Source organism: Acipenser ruthenus, chromosome 58 (genome assembly GCF_902713425.1).
Source record: "Acipenser ruthenus chromosome 58, fAciRut3.2 maternal haplotype, whole genome shotgun sequence".
NCBI lineage: Eukaryota > Metazoa > Chordata > Actinopteri > Acipenseriformes > Acipenseridae > Acipenser > Acipenser ruthenus.
The window spans coordinates 2084176-2102426 of record NC_081246.1 but is presented as its reverse complement, the minus strand read 5'-3'; the positions used below and the strand labels follow the sequence as shown (position 1 = coordinate 2102426).

General features: G+C 37.9%; 1 protein-coding gene across 1 annotated transcript in view; it reads left to right on the top strand.

The window, feature by feature from the left end:
• Positions 1-9100: 9100 nt before the first annotated feature.
• The window catches only part of LOC117407655 (myosin heavy chain, fast skeletal muscle-like), a 35068-nt gene continuing 25917 nt past the window's right edge, over positions 9101-18251 (top strand). The window contains exons 1-11 of the mRNA XM_059017874.1: positions 9101-9147; positions 10176-10391; positions 10771-10914; positions 11006-11162; positions 11442-11469; positions 11555-11669; positions 11761-11853; positions 11962-12025; positions 12118-12216; positions 12309-12412; positions 12487-12625. Coding sequence (XP_058873857.1) covers positions 10188-10391; positions 10771-10914; positions 11006-11162; positions 11442-11469; positions 11555-11669; positions 11761-11853; positions 11962-12025; positions 12118-12216; positions 12309-12412; positions 12487-12625 — 1147 coding nt within the window. The 5' untranslated portion in view covers positions 9101-9147; positions 10176-10187. The remainder of the gene's footprint in view (positions 9148-10175; positions 10392-10770; positions 10915-11005; positions 11163-11441; positions 11470-11554; positions 11670-11760; positions 11854-11961; positions 12026-12117; positions 12217-12308; positions 12413-12486; positions 12626-18251) is intronic.

Here is an 18251-nt window from a genome sequence, read left to right as displayed (position 1 = left end):
TACTAATTAATTATTCACTTGAATCCCAGAACATGAACTAATTTGTGCACTCCCCGTGCTCACATACTATTACATACTTTATCTGCACGTGAAGTGATTGTGCAATACCGTGCCTAAATACAACTATAGATTTGAAATCACTCGTGCTACACAGACCCAATGCATATACACCAACATTAACACACCACACGCAACATAAAATACAAAATATGCACAGGGGCGGGGCACCCCGCCACAGTCATTAATAAAGAAAGAAAAAAACATCAGCTGGGTATAGAGCCACCATTGGCAGCCAGTCTGCAAGTTATCTTATTTATATTGGTTGGATATGTGACCATTTCTTCAGTAGAAAATCTTCAGAAAAGTCTGTTCTCAAGCTCCCCAGTATCTCCCCTCACACAGTCTCCCCTGGGAAATGCACAGCCTCGTGTGGTTTGGAGGGTGAGTCATACAGTCAATGGAGTGCATGGGACCCCGAGCGTCTTCCCTGGTAAAGGCACAACTGCATGGTGTGTAGGGGGAGTCATACAGTCAGAGGAGCGCAGGTTCGCATCACGGTAAGTTCAAATTGACACCTACAGGGCTGGCCTTTGTCCTCCGGAGGCCAGTAACTCACAGACATCTGCACTCAAGTTGCTGGGTTTGAAAGAGGAAATTGGCTTGGTTGTAGGATCAGAGGACACCATTTTACAGTATTTTCAGTTTTCCTGCGCTGTGTGTGGAATTTCTGCGGTAAGGGAATTTTATTGGACAAATCAAAATTGTGATGTCATCCCTTTATCTTGATTGCACTGAAACAAACTCAGTTTTAACATTTTGGTTGTCCAAAAAAAAGTGATGGAAACATAACCCAATTCAAACAGACCAGTAAACCAGTCCCACCTTGGCTTTTATATGACTTAGTTCTGAGTTGGAACAAACAAAACACTAAGTATGAAAACAATTCTGTTTGTGGAGGCCGACAGGATTCCTTGTTTGCGATGACACTGGGTAATGCGTGTCAGCTGACGTCTGCTGCCAGAACTTAATACGATTTTAGAAGGTGCTGAGCCTGCTTATAAACCAAAGCCAATGAATTGTGTTTGCATACTTTACAGTTGTCTGTGAGAAATGTAGCACATATTATAACTAAAAAAAATAAAGTTCCCTGACTGCAAACTTAACTATAATAGTTTACAGATTGTGTCCAACGCTTACTAATGTGCACACCATGGAGCAAGCCGATAAATGGATATCACCAGCTGGCCGTGGACATTGTCCAATAATATGCAAGCTTACAAAGCACCAGTCAGATGCACAGCACCATCTAGAAACTTTGACATGCCAGGAGGTGTAAGCAGTAAGATTTGAATTGAGATTATATATTATAGGGGCAGATTAGCGCCCCTATAGTTAGGGTTTCACAGTGGATTCTATGTTAAAGTCAAATTTTTGCCCTTTAATAAGTTTTGATTCGTTTGACGGATTTGCTGAAATTCAGTATGCACTGTCCCCTGCCGTAGAGCTCTTGATGTGGACACTAGCTTTCCAGACGCTGGTGCAAATTTTTATTTTTTTTGCAATTTTTGTCCCTCGCCCTGCGCAAAGACGTTTTGAGATTTTAAACTGAATGTTTTGTGGTAGAACATGCTAGGGTTGGTTTTGTGTAGAAATATTAATCAGTTCAAAGGTTATTCACATTTCCATCCCCCATTGTTTTCAGTGGGGTTTCCACTTTTTTGCATAGATGTCTGATACAAAAAAAGAATGTGGCCATCATAACAAAATATATTTTTTTGTCAGACCCTATTCTTTTGTCGTCAGAGAAAATTCTTTTTCACTAGACCGCCATCTTGTTTTCTGTTTTTTAATGTTATAAGTCAGGAGCTGGGCTGCAGACTGACACATCAGTGGGTTGGTTGCACTCATTTGGGCACCCAATGTATGCCATGTGTCTTTTTAAAACAAAAAATATTATAACATGTTAAGAAATATAGATTTTAAATTATTTTTTCGCCAGGCCAATTCTATTTTTGTGATCTCACTGTGTAACAATTTTTTTTTTGTTCCTGGGTAGTAAGTGTTATTTCCTAATTGCTTATGCCTCAAAAGTATAGAAAATGGCTATTATTCCCCACAAACGTTGCTTTTGTGACCAGGACAGCGATATTTTGAAATTTACCTATTTTCCAGAACATTCCAGATAGATTCAGTGCTGAGTAAACTTGGAGTAACTTCTAGAACTTTCTAGAACTTTCCAGTAATATAAATAGTAGTATAAATACAGGGGCCTTAAGCCCACCAGTTCAGTTTAGTTCCAGCTGCCTAAGTGGATACATATCTGCATTTTTCTGAGATGGCATCAAGGTCATAGGAGACTTCAAAATGGTGGTGTTCCTGATGGGTCTCCAAGGCGGTTTTACCAAGTTTCCCTGCTATTTTTGCCTTTGGGACAGCAGGGACACCAAGGCGCACTACCACAGGCGGGACTGGCCACAGCGGACTGAGTTCTCTGTGGGGAGGAACAACGTCAAGTGGGAGCCACTGGTGGACCCCCAGAAGGTGCTGATGCCACCACTGCACATCAAATTGGGCCTTATGAAACAATTTGTCAGAGCTCTAGATAAGGAGTCGGCAGCCTTCAAGTACCTTCAAGACTTCTTCCCTAAGCTGTCTGAGGAAAAGGTCAAAGCCGGTGTCTTCGTCGGACCACAGATAAAGAAGATCCTGGAGTGCAATGAATTCCCCAAGAAGCTCACTAGTAAGGAGAAAGTGGCTTGGAACAGTTTTGTCGCAGTGGTTTGGGGCTTCCTGGGCAATCACAAGGCCGAAAACTATGTGGAGCTGGTTGAGACTCTGGTGAAGAACTACGGCACAATGGGCTGTAAGATGTCCCTCAAAGTCCATATCCTTGATGCTCATCTTGATAAATTCAAGGAGAACATGGGAGCGTACTCGGAGGAGCAAGGCAAGCACTTCCACCAGGATATACTGGACTTTGAACGCCGCTACCAAGGACAGTATAACGAGAACATGATGGGAGACTACATTTGGGGGCTGATTCGTGAAAGTGATTTACAGTATAATCGTAAATCTTGAAAAACTACTCACTTCTAAATCTTCTGTAGTCATTTTTGTATTACTTTAGTATAAATGCATGTTAATTTGGATTCATATGTTGTTTTTTCTGACGAAAAGACACAAATTCGCCCGTTTTCTCATTGGAAATAGGTAAATTTCAAAATATCACTGTCCTGGTTACAAAAGCAAAGTTTGTGGGGAATAATAGCCATTTTCTATACTTTTGAGGCATAAGCAATTTGGAAATAACACTTACTACCCAGGAACAAAAATTGTGTTACATAGTGTCTTTTTTCACGATTGCGAAAGAAGAATTGAAATTGATAAAAAAGGATTTGGGACTTTTTTTTTAAATTCTTTTTTCACAAGGCCAATTTATTTTTTGCAATCATTTTTTGTAAGTGTGAAAAAATTAATTTTCTCATGAAAAATTATTTGAGAGCTTTCCTAACACTACATTACACTACACTACAACATTCTGGGATCAATAAGCTACTAACAACCAAAGAAGCAAGATGGGCCGAATGGCCTCCTCTCGTTTGTAAACTTTCTTATGTTTTTATATTCTTAAATCTGGGAGCTGTCGCTATGACTAAAGTAATGTGTTTCAGCCTCCGTTTCCCGAGTCGCCATGGGGTTGCAGCAGTGAACCGAGATAAAAATAATAATTGGGCTTCCAAATTGGGGAGACAACTGGGGTAGAAACCATTGGCAACAACTAAATTTAAAAAAAATAAAATAATAAAGATTATTATTATTATTATTATTAGTAGTAGTATTATTATTATTATTATTATTATTATTATTATTATTATTATTATTATAAGAACATAAGAACATGGGCCTGTACTGCACCCCAAAGTGCTCCTAGAGACCGACTGGAAGGCTGACTGGGTCGTGGGGGAAGGTGCACTGCATGAGGATGGCAATTCACAGAATGCATTTATGTCCTATCTGCCAATATAGTCTGAAGACACTGGAGAAATGGTGAACACAGAACACTAGTATGACAGCACAACGTATGTAGCCCAACTGTGATGGTGAGGCCATCCTTCCCATTAAACATATCTGTCTGCATTCTGCCAGTATGACTCTTGAGAACTTGGCTGGTCCATGTTATTGGTGCTGCCCTCTCAAACTGACATCCATTTTGCTGGTGGTGAAATCATAGTAGTGTCATGCTTCTGAAAAATGTTACAGTTTTCCCATGGTTATACTATGCATTTAACATAATTTAACATGGTTTGCCATGTTTTTTAATATGCTCACCATACCTGAATGGCAAGGGTATTCAATTAGATTCACTAGCAGGCCAGATAAGTCCAAATCGTGGGGGGCCACAGGGCGTTCATGATGTGTGTATCAGGGGAATTGGGTAACCACGTACAATGATATGATTTCTGATTGCCATTTAATAATACAAATACAAAGCAAACGTTTATAATCTTGAATTTAAAACGATTAAATTACAATGGATTAAAATGGATATCTAATTTACTTTCTTTTTGTCTAAAATTTTGACACCTTCTTGCACCATCTTTGTTTCTGAAAAACGACTGTGCAACAAGCATGCAAGTGAAGTAATGAAAACACATCAATCAGTGGCAGTGGCATGGCAAATTTGAGGGGGGCTACACCCCACTTCGTGTGGGAACGCATAAATCCATTCAAATCATTTTCAATAACAGAAGTGGACCAGGGTGAACAGCAGGCATTTAAAAAAACCTTAAGAAAGATAGAAGTTGTGTTACCGTTGTGTGTGTGTGTGTGTGTGTGTGTGTGTGTGTGTGTGTGTGTGCTACTCCGATTCTGATTGGATGTGTTATTAATCATGTTGCGTCAATCATGGCAGAGATTTCATGTAAAAAAAAAAGTTTAAAACCCACAGCATTCGCTAAAACCGCCCAAAAACAGACAACACGCTTAGCATCATTTTCTCCAGCAAAACGTAATTAAAAACAGACCAATTTTGCAGAAACACCACCCAGTTGGCAGCAGTGCCACTGGATCTGATGGGCCAGATGGAAGGCTTTTGTGGGCTGGATTTGGCCCGAGGGCCGCAGATTGAAGAACAGTGCTCTATGGGATTTACAATAACTTACCTATGCTTTAACATGCACTCACTATGCTTTATTACACTTTGCTATCATGTTATTATGGGAAACATTTATAAGGGTAGGGACAGGAGTGTAGGAGACAGAGCGTAGGAAAGATTAATCAAATGCTTGGACCTAGGCAAGCTTTGATGCGCCAGATGGATGTAACTTTGTATCTGGGATGTGTTCATTCTATAAAAGTTTGGCTGACGGAGTTAAAAAAAAACATTTTGCTTTCTGCTAATCCCGAGCAGACTATGTGACACAAATATTCTAAGATTTTGTCACACATCCAATTGTAGATCTGTGTCAAGTGAACACGTTATGCCAATATTTGCTACTCTGGGCAATATGCCCTTGTTACAGCCATGTATGGCAGTGGAAAGTCAAGGCCTTTGAAATGTACTTTTACTGCCAACTATAATCAGATCACACAAACTATAAAACATGCTGCTGATATTTCAATTAACTGTGGACACAGCACAGCTTACAATTACAGCTTACTGTAGGAAAATTATATATATATATATTTACTAACATCACTACAGTCTTACTATGTACAGCTGTTAAAATAAAGGAGCTTTTAAAATAAACAAATCCCCTGGGCCGGATGAGATCCTCCCAATAGTACTCAAAGAAATGAAAGAAGTTATTTACAAACCGCTGACCAAGATCATGCAACAGCCTCTTGACACAGGGGTTGTACCGACAGACTGGAAAATTGCAAACGTAATACCGATCCACAAAAAGGGAGACAAAACCGAACCAGGTAACTACAGACCAATAAGCCTGACTTCTATTTAATGTAAACTTATGGAAACTATAATAAGATCTAAAATGGAAAATTACCTATATGGTAACAATATCCTGGTAGACAGTCAGCATGGTTTTAGAGGAGAAACCTCAAAATGGAGCGAGGTAACCAGTGGTGTACCACAGGGATCAGTATTAGGTCCTCTGCTATTCCTAATCTACATTAATGATTTAGATTCTGGTATAGTAAGCAAACTTGTTAAATTTGCAGACGACACAAAAATAGGAGGAGTGGCAAACACTGTTGCAGCAGCAATGATCTAGACAGCATTCAGACCTGGGCAGACACATGGTAAATGAAATTTAATAGAGAAAAGTGTAAAGTATTGCATGCAGGCAATAAAAATGTGCATTATAAATATCATATGGGAGATACAGAAATTGAAGAAGGGAACTATGAAAAAGACCTAGGAGTTTATGTTGACTCAGAAATGTCTTCACCTAGACAATGTGGGGAAGCTATAAAAAGGCCAACAAGATGATCGGATATATTGTGAGAAGGAGAAGGATATTGCTGCTCTAGAAAGAGTGCAAAGAAGAGCAACCAGAATTATCCCAGTCTTAAAAGGCATGTTGTATGCAGACATGCTAAAAGAATTGTATCTATTCAGTCTTGAACAAAGAAGACTACACGGCGATCTGATTCAAACATTCAAAATCCTAAAAGGTATAGACAATGTAGACCCAGGGGTCTTTTTTGACCTGAAAAAAAGAAACAAGGGCCAGGGGTCACTAATGGAGATTAGATAAAAGGGCATTCAGAACAGAAGATAGGAGGCACTTTTTTACACAAAGAATTGTGAGGGTCTGGAACCAACTGCCCAGTAATGTTGTTGAAGCTGACACCCTGGGATCCTTCAAGAAGCTGCTTGATGAGATTCTGGGATCAATAAGCTACTAACAACCAAATGAGCAAGATGGGCTGAATGGCCTCCTCTCGTTTGTAAAATTTCTTATGTTCTTAAAGAACATTGCAACCTTAACTACGGCAGGACTACCATCCTGACATAATTAATTTAAAAACACACTCCTTATAAAAGAAAACAGATAAAGGGGAAAAATGCAGATATCTTATAATTATATATCACATGGTTAAAGCTATTTGTTGTCTTGCTTAGTAATATTACTAGCACAACGTGTGATTGTGTAGAAATGGGTTTTTGCAGGAACTATGTAACCGAATTTTGGTAGTTGTTGGGAACCACTGCTTTAGTAATCTACATGGATGTGGAAGCTTATAAAACCTGACATTTTAGTGTCCTGGGATGGCATATTGAAATCCCGGGACACCTTCCTCAAACCCGTTTTGACCCATGGAAAGGTGGCAACCCTAATATCTATAGAATAAAACGATAGCTTCATGAGTAGTAATTCCCTCCTGTGCATGATCTAAGTAATTGTGTGTGCCTGTGTGCATGTGTTTAATATTTAACTGAAAACAAGAAAGAAGTGAAAATTTGAATGGTGTCTGTTCTGTTCATTTTGATAAATGTTGCTTTATAAGCTATTTTTACTGGATGCATTTAGTTCAACCTGATAAATCCGATAGGGCCCTCAGTCATTAATTGCACAACATCTAACTCCCAATATGACCTGCCTATGAGGCATAAATAGAAGATCATATGAAATAACAAACTTAACTGGATCAGTTTCAATAAATATTGCGTTATCATCATAACCTTTAGCCAAATCTTATGGACACACGCAATTAGTAAATGGAATAAAGTTTCATAAGGGTTTGTGGGTATCTTTAGTGAGTAAAGTTTCATGACCTTATACAGAAGCCAGTTTTGCTGGGCTGGCAAAATGTTCTTAATAAAATCAGAAGCACAGAGCCTTCACCCTCACTGATAGGCGTGTCAAGTAGTGGTAAGTTGCTTTAGGTTTAAGTGTCTGTATTAAGTTGTTGTACTTTGATGGCAGTCTTAGAATAAGCAGCACAGCTAATAATACAGAGTGAATATGTTAATATTAGAAACATATATGGATTTAGCATTAACATGATTAGAAACACTGTTTACATGTTTGTAAGAAGAATTTGCAAACATAAACAAGTTGTTCAGATTACCCATTTGTTAAATAGTAGAACACGCTGAAAGAACTGAACTTATTTAGCTTAAATCAAAGTAGATAAACACATAGATATACCTCACAGTTTTATAATTTAGTGCTTTAAACACATTAGGTTATTATGAGGATGCTCTTTTGAAATGATAAAATAATGAAAACTCTTTCAAGAAAAGAATATATATATATATATATATATATATATATATATATATATATATATTATATTAGCTCAAAGAGCCTATATATATATATATATATATATATATATATATATATATATATATATATTTACACACACACACACACACATACACACATACTACCATGGTGGTGGGATAATTAGCAAATTGAACATTTATTGAATTTGTGGAGTAAAGGTGCAGGTTGACATCCAGAAGAAGAAGTTAGTAATTAAGTTTAGCAAATAGACTTGCTGTTCTCTGCTCATATGCAGCCTAAAGTGTTCAAAATGCAGTTCTAAGTCTGAAACTGTGTTTGATTCACTATAACTGAATTTAAATAAATATTTCAAAGGCATATTGATCACTTTGCCGCTATATTTGGGGATTCATCTGTACCAGAAAATGCTAAGCTAGAAAAAATATGTATTATTATGTTTTCTTTTTTAAATCTATATTATTTTCATATATGAATTTCTTTACATCAAATTCCATAATTTCTTTAAATGGTTTGGTATTGTGTTTTAATCTCTAAATATTACTGCTGATATAATCCCACAACATTGCATAATTGCTAATTCGACAACCATATTTTTTGTTATGATTTACTTTATTGTTCTTTGTAAGGATAGGTCAGCTCATTGTGGATTAGACTTGTATTATCAGTTTCGTTACTAGACATTGGGATGCGGGACATTTGTTAGGAAATTAGGACTGTCCCAAACATATAGGGACTGTTGGCATTTATGCTATTGAGTGTTATCTACAGTGACCGGGAGTCAGTATTAATGCACTGAATAAATGCTTAGGGGAGTCCAGAACAAGATAAAAAAAAATCACAACAGGAAGAATAAATTGCTTTTCTCTTATTATTTGCAGTGCTGTGGACTATTAAAATCACAATCTTCCTGCGCTTGTTGTGAAGGAAGGTAAGGAATATTTGTAAAATCTGAATGAAAACATTAAAAGATCATTTGTGATGAGTCTATTATAACACCATGGTCTTGTCTTGGTGAGCCTGTTCCAGTTAAATAACCCCCATTTTTGTGATTGGCATTCAACGCTTTATATTTGTTGTCAATACTCTCTGTATGCAGTCTTAATGTTTTTGGATTCCTTGGGTGGCTGAAGGTGTGTCAACCACTCCCTAAACCTTTATGTTATCTACAAATTTGACAAACTTGCTAATTATCCCCCAATCTAAGTCGCTGATGTAGATAAGAAACATCAGTGGTCCAAGGACAGAGCCAAAACGGCACCCCACTTTATATACTGCCCAGAGAGAGGTTTCACCTCTTAAAGGTACTCTTTGCTTACTATCCACTATCAACCATTCATCCACTTGCAAGTACTTACTTGCATTCCCATGGCAAAATCCATATGTTAAAGGCAATACTTCATTTTGTATTCAGTGATTGGAACAGAAACATCTCAAGTGCTATATGTTGCTGAATAGTGTTGCTATTTTTTAACAAAAGAACATAATAAAATGTACGAATGAGTGGAGGCCATTTGGCCCATCTAGGCTCATTGGGATCCTAGTAGCAGATCACAGAACTTTGTCAAGTTGGGTCTAAAGGATCCAAGTGATTCTGCCTCAACAACATGACTAGGTAGCCCTTTCCACACACACACACCACTTTGTGTGTCTCATTCTCTTTGTCTTATGTAAATCTCCAGCTGTGATTTTCAACTCTGTCCTCTGGTCCTGGTTTCTGTACTGCACTGATTGGTTTTGGTTAACGTTTTCCATGTTTGAGATCAGATCTATTGACTTTGGCAGGAGGGTGTCAATGTTACACGTAGAATGGAACCACATTGTTTAAACCAAAACAATTTAATTAACTTGTTACACCAGCTTACCACTGATCACTGGGTTTTACATTACTGTACTCCAGATATAATATAATAATGACCAACATGTTCAGTTTGCTGTCTTCATTATGCATTCCCACAGTAAACCGTCATCATGAGTACAGACGCAGAGATGGAGATATACGGGGAGGCGGCCATCTACCTCCGGAAACCCGAGCGGGAAAGAATTGAGGCGCAAAGCAAACCCTTTGATGCAAAAACTGCCTGCTACGTAGCAGATGCCAAAGACATGTACTTAAAAGGTGTTATCCAGAGTAAAGAAGGTGGCAAAGTCACTGTAAAAACTCTGGAAGGACAAGTAAGTCACATTAGAGTAAAAACAGCATCTTCTTATTGGCTTAGATTTCTGTTATTTACTACTGCATTATATAAAAAATGGTAACCTGCTCTTTCCCATTACTTGGGGAGCATGCACTTTCCTTTTATATTTTTTAACTAGTTTTCTTTCTATATGTTTTAAAAAAACATGAACATTGCATATTAATGAGGATATAGCCCAATATTCTGAGTACCAGCAAGTATAATATCTTGATACGAAACACATAAAAATGCTTAAACTTACATAGACAGTTACACCAATAGTGTTGTAAATATGTATGATATATTAAACCATTGCCTTTCAAAAACTCAGGTTTTTGTTTCTCAGGATTTAAGTTTGTCCTTTTTTTGCATTTCAGACCGTCACTGTTAAGGAAGACCAAGTCTTCCCTATGAACCCTCCCAAGTATGATAAAATTGAGGACATGGCCATGATGACCCACCTCAGTGAACCAACTGTGCTGTATAACCTCAAAGAGCGTTATGCCGCATGGATGATCTACGTAAGAGTATTCATACAAAATAAATAAATACAATCAAAAGACTATTTACTTATGAATGAACTGTATTTAATATTCCATTGTACAATTTCAGACTTACTCAGGGCTGTTTTGTGCTACTGTGAATCCATACAAGTGGCTTCCAGTGTACGACCAGTCTTGTGTTAATGCATACAGAGGCAAGAAGCGTATGGAGGCTCCACCACACATCTTCTCTGTCTCTGACAATGCCTATCAGTTCATGCTTACTGGTAAGTATTTCAAAAACAAGCTGATTTTATCTGGGTTAAGTACATTAAATTAATTCCACCTGTTTCTATATCTCATGCCTTTTGGTGAAGTAATGGATTTCGTATATCATAAACAGAATGATTTATGAAGAGCATTGTTTTTGTAAATGACAATAACATGACAGAGGAAAGAAAAACATTGACCCCACGTTTGCTCTGTTACACATTATTATCAGGTAAAACTAGGTACTAACTTAGAAACAATCTTTAATCAAATTCTTAAAATAATTACCTTTACAGATCGTGAAAACCAGTCAGTCCTGATCACGTAAGTATGAGTAAAATTACAAACGTTATTAAAAAATAAATCTCTCAAGAAATATCATCTTATCATGTGTTTCTGTTTTATTTAGTGGAGAATCTGGTGCAGGAAAGACTGTGAACACCAAACGTGTCATCCAGTACTTTGCGACAATCGCAGTGGCTGGTGGTGAGAAGAAGAAAGAGCCGGCTCCTGGAAAAATCCAGGTTGGAAACTATTGTCGTTGACATCAAATAGTACGGAACATTCAACGGGTTCCAGTTCCATTATCTAACTCTTGGATTGTGTCTTATATAGGGAACCCTGGAGGATCAGATCATTTCAGCTAACCCTCTGCTGGAAGCTTTTGGTAATGCCAAAACTGTGAGAAATGACAACTCGTCTCGCTTTGTAAGTGACAACGCTTTTGTTTCCATTATATTACTACATGTTAGGACTTTCTTAAACCATTAACCATGTATTAGCATATTGATATGATTTAATTTTATTTACATTAAGGGTAAATTTATCAGAATTCACTTCGGAGCAACAGGGAAACTGGCTTCCGCTGATATTGAGACATGTACGTTTATTTCTTCTACTGAAGTATCTCTTTACATTTGTGTCTTATTTTTAGACATTTCAAACTCTGACTGTAATACTTATTCATCACAGACTTGCTGGAAAAATCCAGAGTAACATTTCAGTTGTCAGCTGAAAGGAGCTACCATATCTTCTATCAGGTCATGACCAACCACAAGCCAGAGCTTATTGGTAAGTGAAACTAAATCATTCTGTTAACTGGCTGATTGATCTGTCTGTCTTGAAATAATCTATTATGTGTTTGCTGCTCTTCTTCCTTCCAGACATGCTTCTCATTACCACCAACCCCTATGATTTCCCTATGATCAGTCAAGGGCAGATCACCGTCGCCAGCATTGACGACAAAGAGGAGTTGGACGCCACAGATGTAAGTTCCATCGATTAGCTTTTTTAATGATTTTGTTACCCTTTTATGTGCATAATGTTCTTTTTATTATCCAGTCTGCCATTGACATTCTTGGGTTCACCAATGAAGAGAAAATGGGCATCTACAAACTAACTGGTGCGGTGATGCACTACGGTAACATGAAGTTCAAGCAGAAGCAGCGTGAGGAGCAAGCTGAACCAGATGGCACTGAAGGTAACTTTGATTTACAAGCACAGGCAATTCGTGTACTTTAAGTCATACTTAAAATCATTTGCTATTCTTAACACATCTATTTTAATTCCTTTTAATTTTCATATAGCAGTAAACTGAACTGCATTATGTTAAAAAACTGAAACATTATATTGTGATCACAATATTAAAGAAAGCACGACTTGTTTTTGCTTTATACATGTACCATATTTGGTGTAGATAATGGGGGTTATTTTCAAAGGAGATCCGCTGGAGGATCGCATTATTTTGGCCGTTTTTATTCTGCACTTCTGTTTTTTCCACTGATTCAGTATTTTCTAAAGCTGCGGAAAACACGGCAGGACTTTATCTGCTAGTTTGGTTCATAATTTATTCTAACAAGTTCTTTTGGCGGTATATGTAATATATGTATATGTTCTATTTTCTAAAGACCAAAGTGGTAGACAACGTAAACTTCCACTAGTTAACTTTCCACCTACTTCAGTACAGTCAATAGGACTATCTGCCAGTAAAAAACAGAGACAAGTCAGACCGAGTCTCCCTGACATTCAACATGGATCCTATGTTAGAAGCAGCTGTGAGTGAGTGTGTGTGTGTGTGTGTGTGTGTGTGTGTGTGTGTGAGAGAGAGAGAGAGAGTGTGTGTGTGTGTGTGTGTGTGTGTGTGTGTGTGTGTGAGAGAGAGAGAGTGTGTGTGTGTTTGTGTGTGTTTGTGTGTGTGTGTGTGAGAGAGTGTGTGTGTGTGTTTGTGTGTGTGTGTGTGTATTACGATCTCAAGCTGAAATAAGACCTGAACAAGAACAAGTCAATTTAACAAACCATTCTGGAGGAAACTATAAGGTCTATAAATATACTACAGAACTAAAATGTTATTTAGGGGTAGAGACTGAGGTTCAACAATGATACAGTGCACACATTGCTCTGCACTTCAGATATACATTGGGTTTGTCTTTGAAAAGTACAAATAAAAACTTCAACAAGGAAAACGTGCTTTCTGTACGGTGCAGAATAAAGTAGTAAACATGGACAGGTGACGTTACAACAGAATGGTTTGTTAAATTTACTTTTCCCTGTTCAGGTCTGTGTGTGCTGCAATAAAAATGGTAAAGCACAAAACTTAAAAGTGGATTATTAGACAAGATAACAAAGGAAAGCAGATTCCATGTTAGACAGGGAAGAATATGTATGGATCACGCACAGGGTTTCCAGTTCTGGATACATACTTTGCAATGTTGCTCTAAACCCGATGTCAATGTTGCTGTGCATGCCATGTCTGCCCGCTGTTCTTGTACCACAATTCCGTGTTGGGCCCAGATAAATAGTTATGGGAGACATCGAGGGGTTGCCCTGTGTGAGCAGCCCAAGGCGATTTATCTACTGAAATACCTCTGTTACTTATTCAATTTTAGTTACATTTGTGCAAATTAGCAAATAAGAAGCTGGGATTCGAATAAGAAACTGGAATGTTATAAGAATCTGGGATGCAAGCCAACTTCAGCATTGTGTTAATGCAGTAATAAATAGGTTGCAGACATATGCTTTCTAATAAAGTGACCAAACCATCCACCTAATATAAACATGGTATTTGAGTAGAATTGTAAACAGGTGTTTTTAGTTTAAGTATGATTTATAATTGAGTGTTTAAAGTTGTGAATGAACATACAATAACTACAATACATGCCTTAAATTAAAATAAGTTAGCTTTCATTTCTCTTCAGGGACCGTGTCTTCAGTTTAATACAGTATTCAGTATTTTGATGCATATGCGCTACTTGCTGTACCATTTTTTTAGCACAGTTCCTTTTTTTAGTGCACAGTTATGATTTTGGAATGTTCTTATAGTATGCCTGTGCAATATTGACTTAACAATTAAAAATTATTTAGCACACTTTAGTACTTCTGAAATATATAAATAAATCAGATGGTTTGATGATTTTATTTAAAAGCGTATGTCTTTTTAATTTTTTTTCCAAAGTATAGTTTGACACATTTGGGGCTACCCTGGAAAATAATTCAAACTAGTCTCACTTTGACACAAAGGGGTGGTCAGATGTTGTTTTGGTATGTGTTCTTATTCAGGTTGGCTTTGGGTAAAGTAAATTGTCTGCACAATCCGAATAAGATTTCGGTTTTATAAAATTGTCAGTGAACGGTCCTCAAGGCGATGGGGTTGACCTAATATATATATTAGCTCAAAGAGCCAGCTGCCACAGATTCTCAATGGGATTGAGATCAGGACTTTGACTGGGCCACTGTAGGACATTCACCTTTTTGTTCTTGAGCCACTCCAATGTTGCTTTATATATATACAGTGCCTTGCAAAAGTATTCAGACCCCTGACCAATTCTCTCATATTACTGAATTACAAATGGTACATTGAAATTTCGTTTTGTTTGATATTTTATTTTAAAACACTGAAACTCCAAATCAATTATTGTAAGTTGACATTGATTTTATGTTGGGAAATATTTTTAAGAAAAATAAAAAACTGAAATATCTTGCTTGCATAAGTATTCAACCCCCACACATTAATATTTGGTAGAGCCACCTTTCGCTGCAATAACAGCTTTAAGTCTTTTGGGGTAAGTATGTACCAGCTTTGCACACAGTGTCGGAGTGATTTTGGCCCATTCTTCTTGGCAGATTTGCTCCAGGTTGTTCAGGTTGGTTGGACGAGGCTTGTGGACCACAATTTTCAAGTAGTGCCACAGATTCTCAATGGGATTGAGATCAGGACTTTGACTGGGCCACTGTAGGACATTCACCTTTTTGTTCTTGAGCCACTCCAATGTTGCTTTGGCCTTGTGCTTGGAATCATTGTCCTGCTGAAGGGTGAATTTCCTCCCAAGCTTCAGCTTTTTAGCGGACTGAAGCAGGTTTTCTTGCAGTATTTCCCTGTATTTTGCTCCATCCATTCTTCCTTCAATTTTAACAAGATGGCCAGTCCCTGCTGATGAGAAGCATCCCCACAGCATGTTGCTGCCACCACCATACTTCACTGTAGGGATGGTGTGTCTTGAGGCATGGGCAGTGTTAGGTTTGCGCCACATATAGAGCATTGAGTTTTGGCCAAAAAGCTCTATCTTGGTCTCATCTGACCACAAAACCTTTTCCCACATCGCAGCTGGGTCACTCTCATGCTTTCTGGCAAACTCCAGACGTGCTTTCAGATGGTACTTTTTGAGTAACAGCTTCTTTCTTGCCACCCTCCCATACAGGCCAGTGTTATGCAGAGCTGTTGATATGGTTGACTGGTGCACCATTACTCCACTCCCAGCCACTGAACTCTGTAGCTCCTTCAAAGTGATTGTTAGCCTCTCTGTGGCTTCTCTCACAAGTCTCCTTCTTGTTTGAGCGTTGAGTTTTGAGGGACGGCCTTTTCTTGGCAGTGCCTGGGTGATGTGATGCAGCTTCCACTTCCTGATTACTGATCCAACTGTGCTCACTGGGATATCCAAACACTTGGATATTATTTTGTACGCTTTCCCTAATCTATGCATTTGTATTACTTTATCTCTAACTTCTGTAGAATGCTCTTTGGTCTTCATTTATTCCTTCAGATTCACAGCCTGACCAATGATCCTTCAACAGTGGGGTTTTTATCCAGAAAATATGACAGCAACTTTAATGGTTCACAGGTGGAGGCCAATGGTAAGGTAATTGTGTCCTCGTCAGGGCAATTTCTTTCATTGGTATAAACTGGGAGCTTCCACAGCACAGGGGTTGAATACTTATGCAAGCAAGATATTTCAGTTTTTTATTTTTCTTAAAAATATTTCCCAACATAAAACCAATGTCACCTTACAATAATTGATTTTGAGTTTCAGTGTTTTAAAATAAAATATCAAACATAACAAAATTTCAATATACCATTTGTAATTCAGTAATATGAGAGAATTGGTCAGGGGTCTGAATACTTTTGCAAGGCACTGTATATATATATATATATATATATATATATATATATATATACAGACGTGCTCAAATTTGTTGGTACCCCTCCACAAAAAACGAAGAATGCACAATTTTCTCTGAAATAACTTGAAACTGACAAAAGTAATTGGCATCCACCATTGTTTATTCCATATTTAATAGAAATCAGACTTTGCTTTTGATTTTTATTCAACATAATATTGTAAATAATAAAACAAATGAAAATGGCATGGACAAAAATGATGGGACCGCTAACCTAATATTTTGTTGCACAACCTTTAGAGGCAATCACTGCAATCAAACGTTTTCTGTAGCTCTCAATGAGACTTCTGCACCTGTTAACAGGTAGTTTGGCCCACTCTTCCTGAGCAAACTGCTCCAGCTGTCTCAGGTTTGATGGGTGCCTTCTCCAGACTGCAAGTTTCAGCTCTTTCCATAGATGTTCGATAGAATTCAGATTAGGACTCATAGAAGGCCACTTCAGAATAGTCCAATGTTTTGTTCTTATCCATTCTTGGGTGCTTTTAGCTGTGTGTTTTGGGTCATTATCCTGTTGGAGGACCCATGACCTGCGACTGAGATAGAGCTTTCTGACACTGGGCAGTACGTTTCACTCCAGAATGCCTTGATAGTCTTGAGATTTCATTGTGCCCTGCACAGATTCAAGGCACCCTGTGCCAAGCGCAGCAAAGCAGCCCCAAAACATAACCGAGCCTCCTCCATGTTTCACTGTAGGTATGGTGTTCTTTTCTTTGAAAGCTTCATTTTTTCGTCTGTGAACATACAGATGTGAGTTGCCAAAAAGCTCCAGTTTTGACTCATCTGTCCAAAGGACATTATCCCAGAAGGATTGTGGCTTGTCAATATGCATTTTAGCAAATTCCAGTCTGGCTTTTTTATGTTTTTCTTTCAAAAGTGGAGTCCTCCTGGGTCTTTTTCCATGGAGCCCACTTTTGCTCAAAAAGCGACGGATGGTGAGTTCAGAAACTGACGTACCTTCACCTTGGAGTTCAGCTTGTATCTCTTTGGCAGTTATCCTTGGTTCTTTTTCTACCATTCGCACTATCCTTCTGTTCAATCTGGGGTCGATTTTCCTCTTGCGGCCGCGCCCAGTGAGGTTGGCTACAGTTCCATGGACCTTTAACTTCTTAATAATATTTGCAACTGTTGTCACAGGAACATCAAGCTGCTTGGAGATGGTCTTGTAGCCTTTACCTTTACCATGCTTGTCTATTATTTTCTTTCTGATCTCCTCAGACAACTCTCTCCTTTGCTTTCTCTGGTCCATGTTCAGTGTGGTGCACACAATGATACCAAACAGCACAGTGACAATTTTTCTCCATTTAAATAGGCTGAATGACTGATTACAAGATTGGAGACATGTGTGATACTAATTAAAGAAACTAATTAGTTTGAAATATCACTATAATCCAATTATTTATTATCTTTTCTAAGGGGTACCAACAAATGTGCCCAGGCCATTTTAGAATATCTTTGTAGAATAAGCAATAATTCATCTCTTTTCACAGCTTCTTTGCTTTATTCTATGACATACCAAAGGCATGCAAGTATACATGATAAAATAGCTTTTAATTTCATCACTTTTCAGGAGGAATGAAGCATTATTTCAATGAGCTGTAAGGGTACCAACAAATTTGAGCATGTCTGTGTATATATATATATATATAAGAAATTAT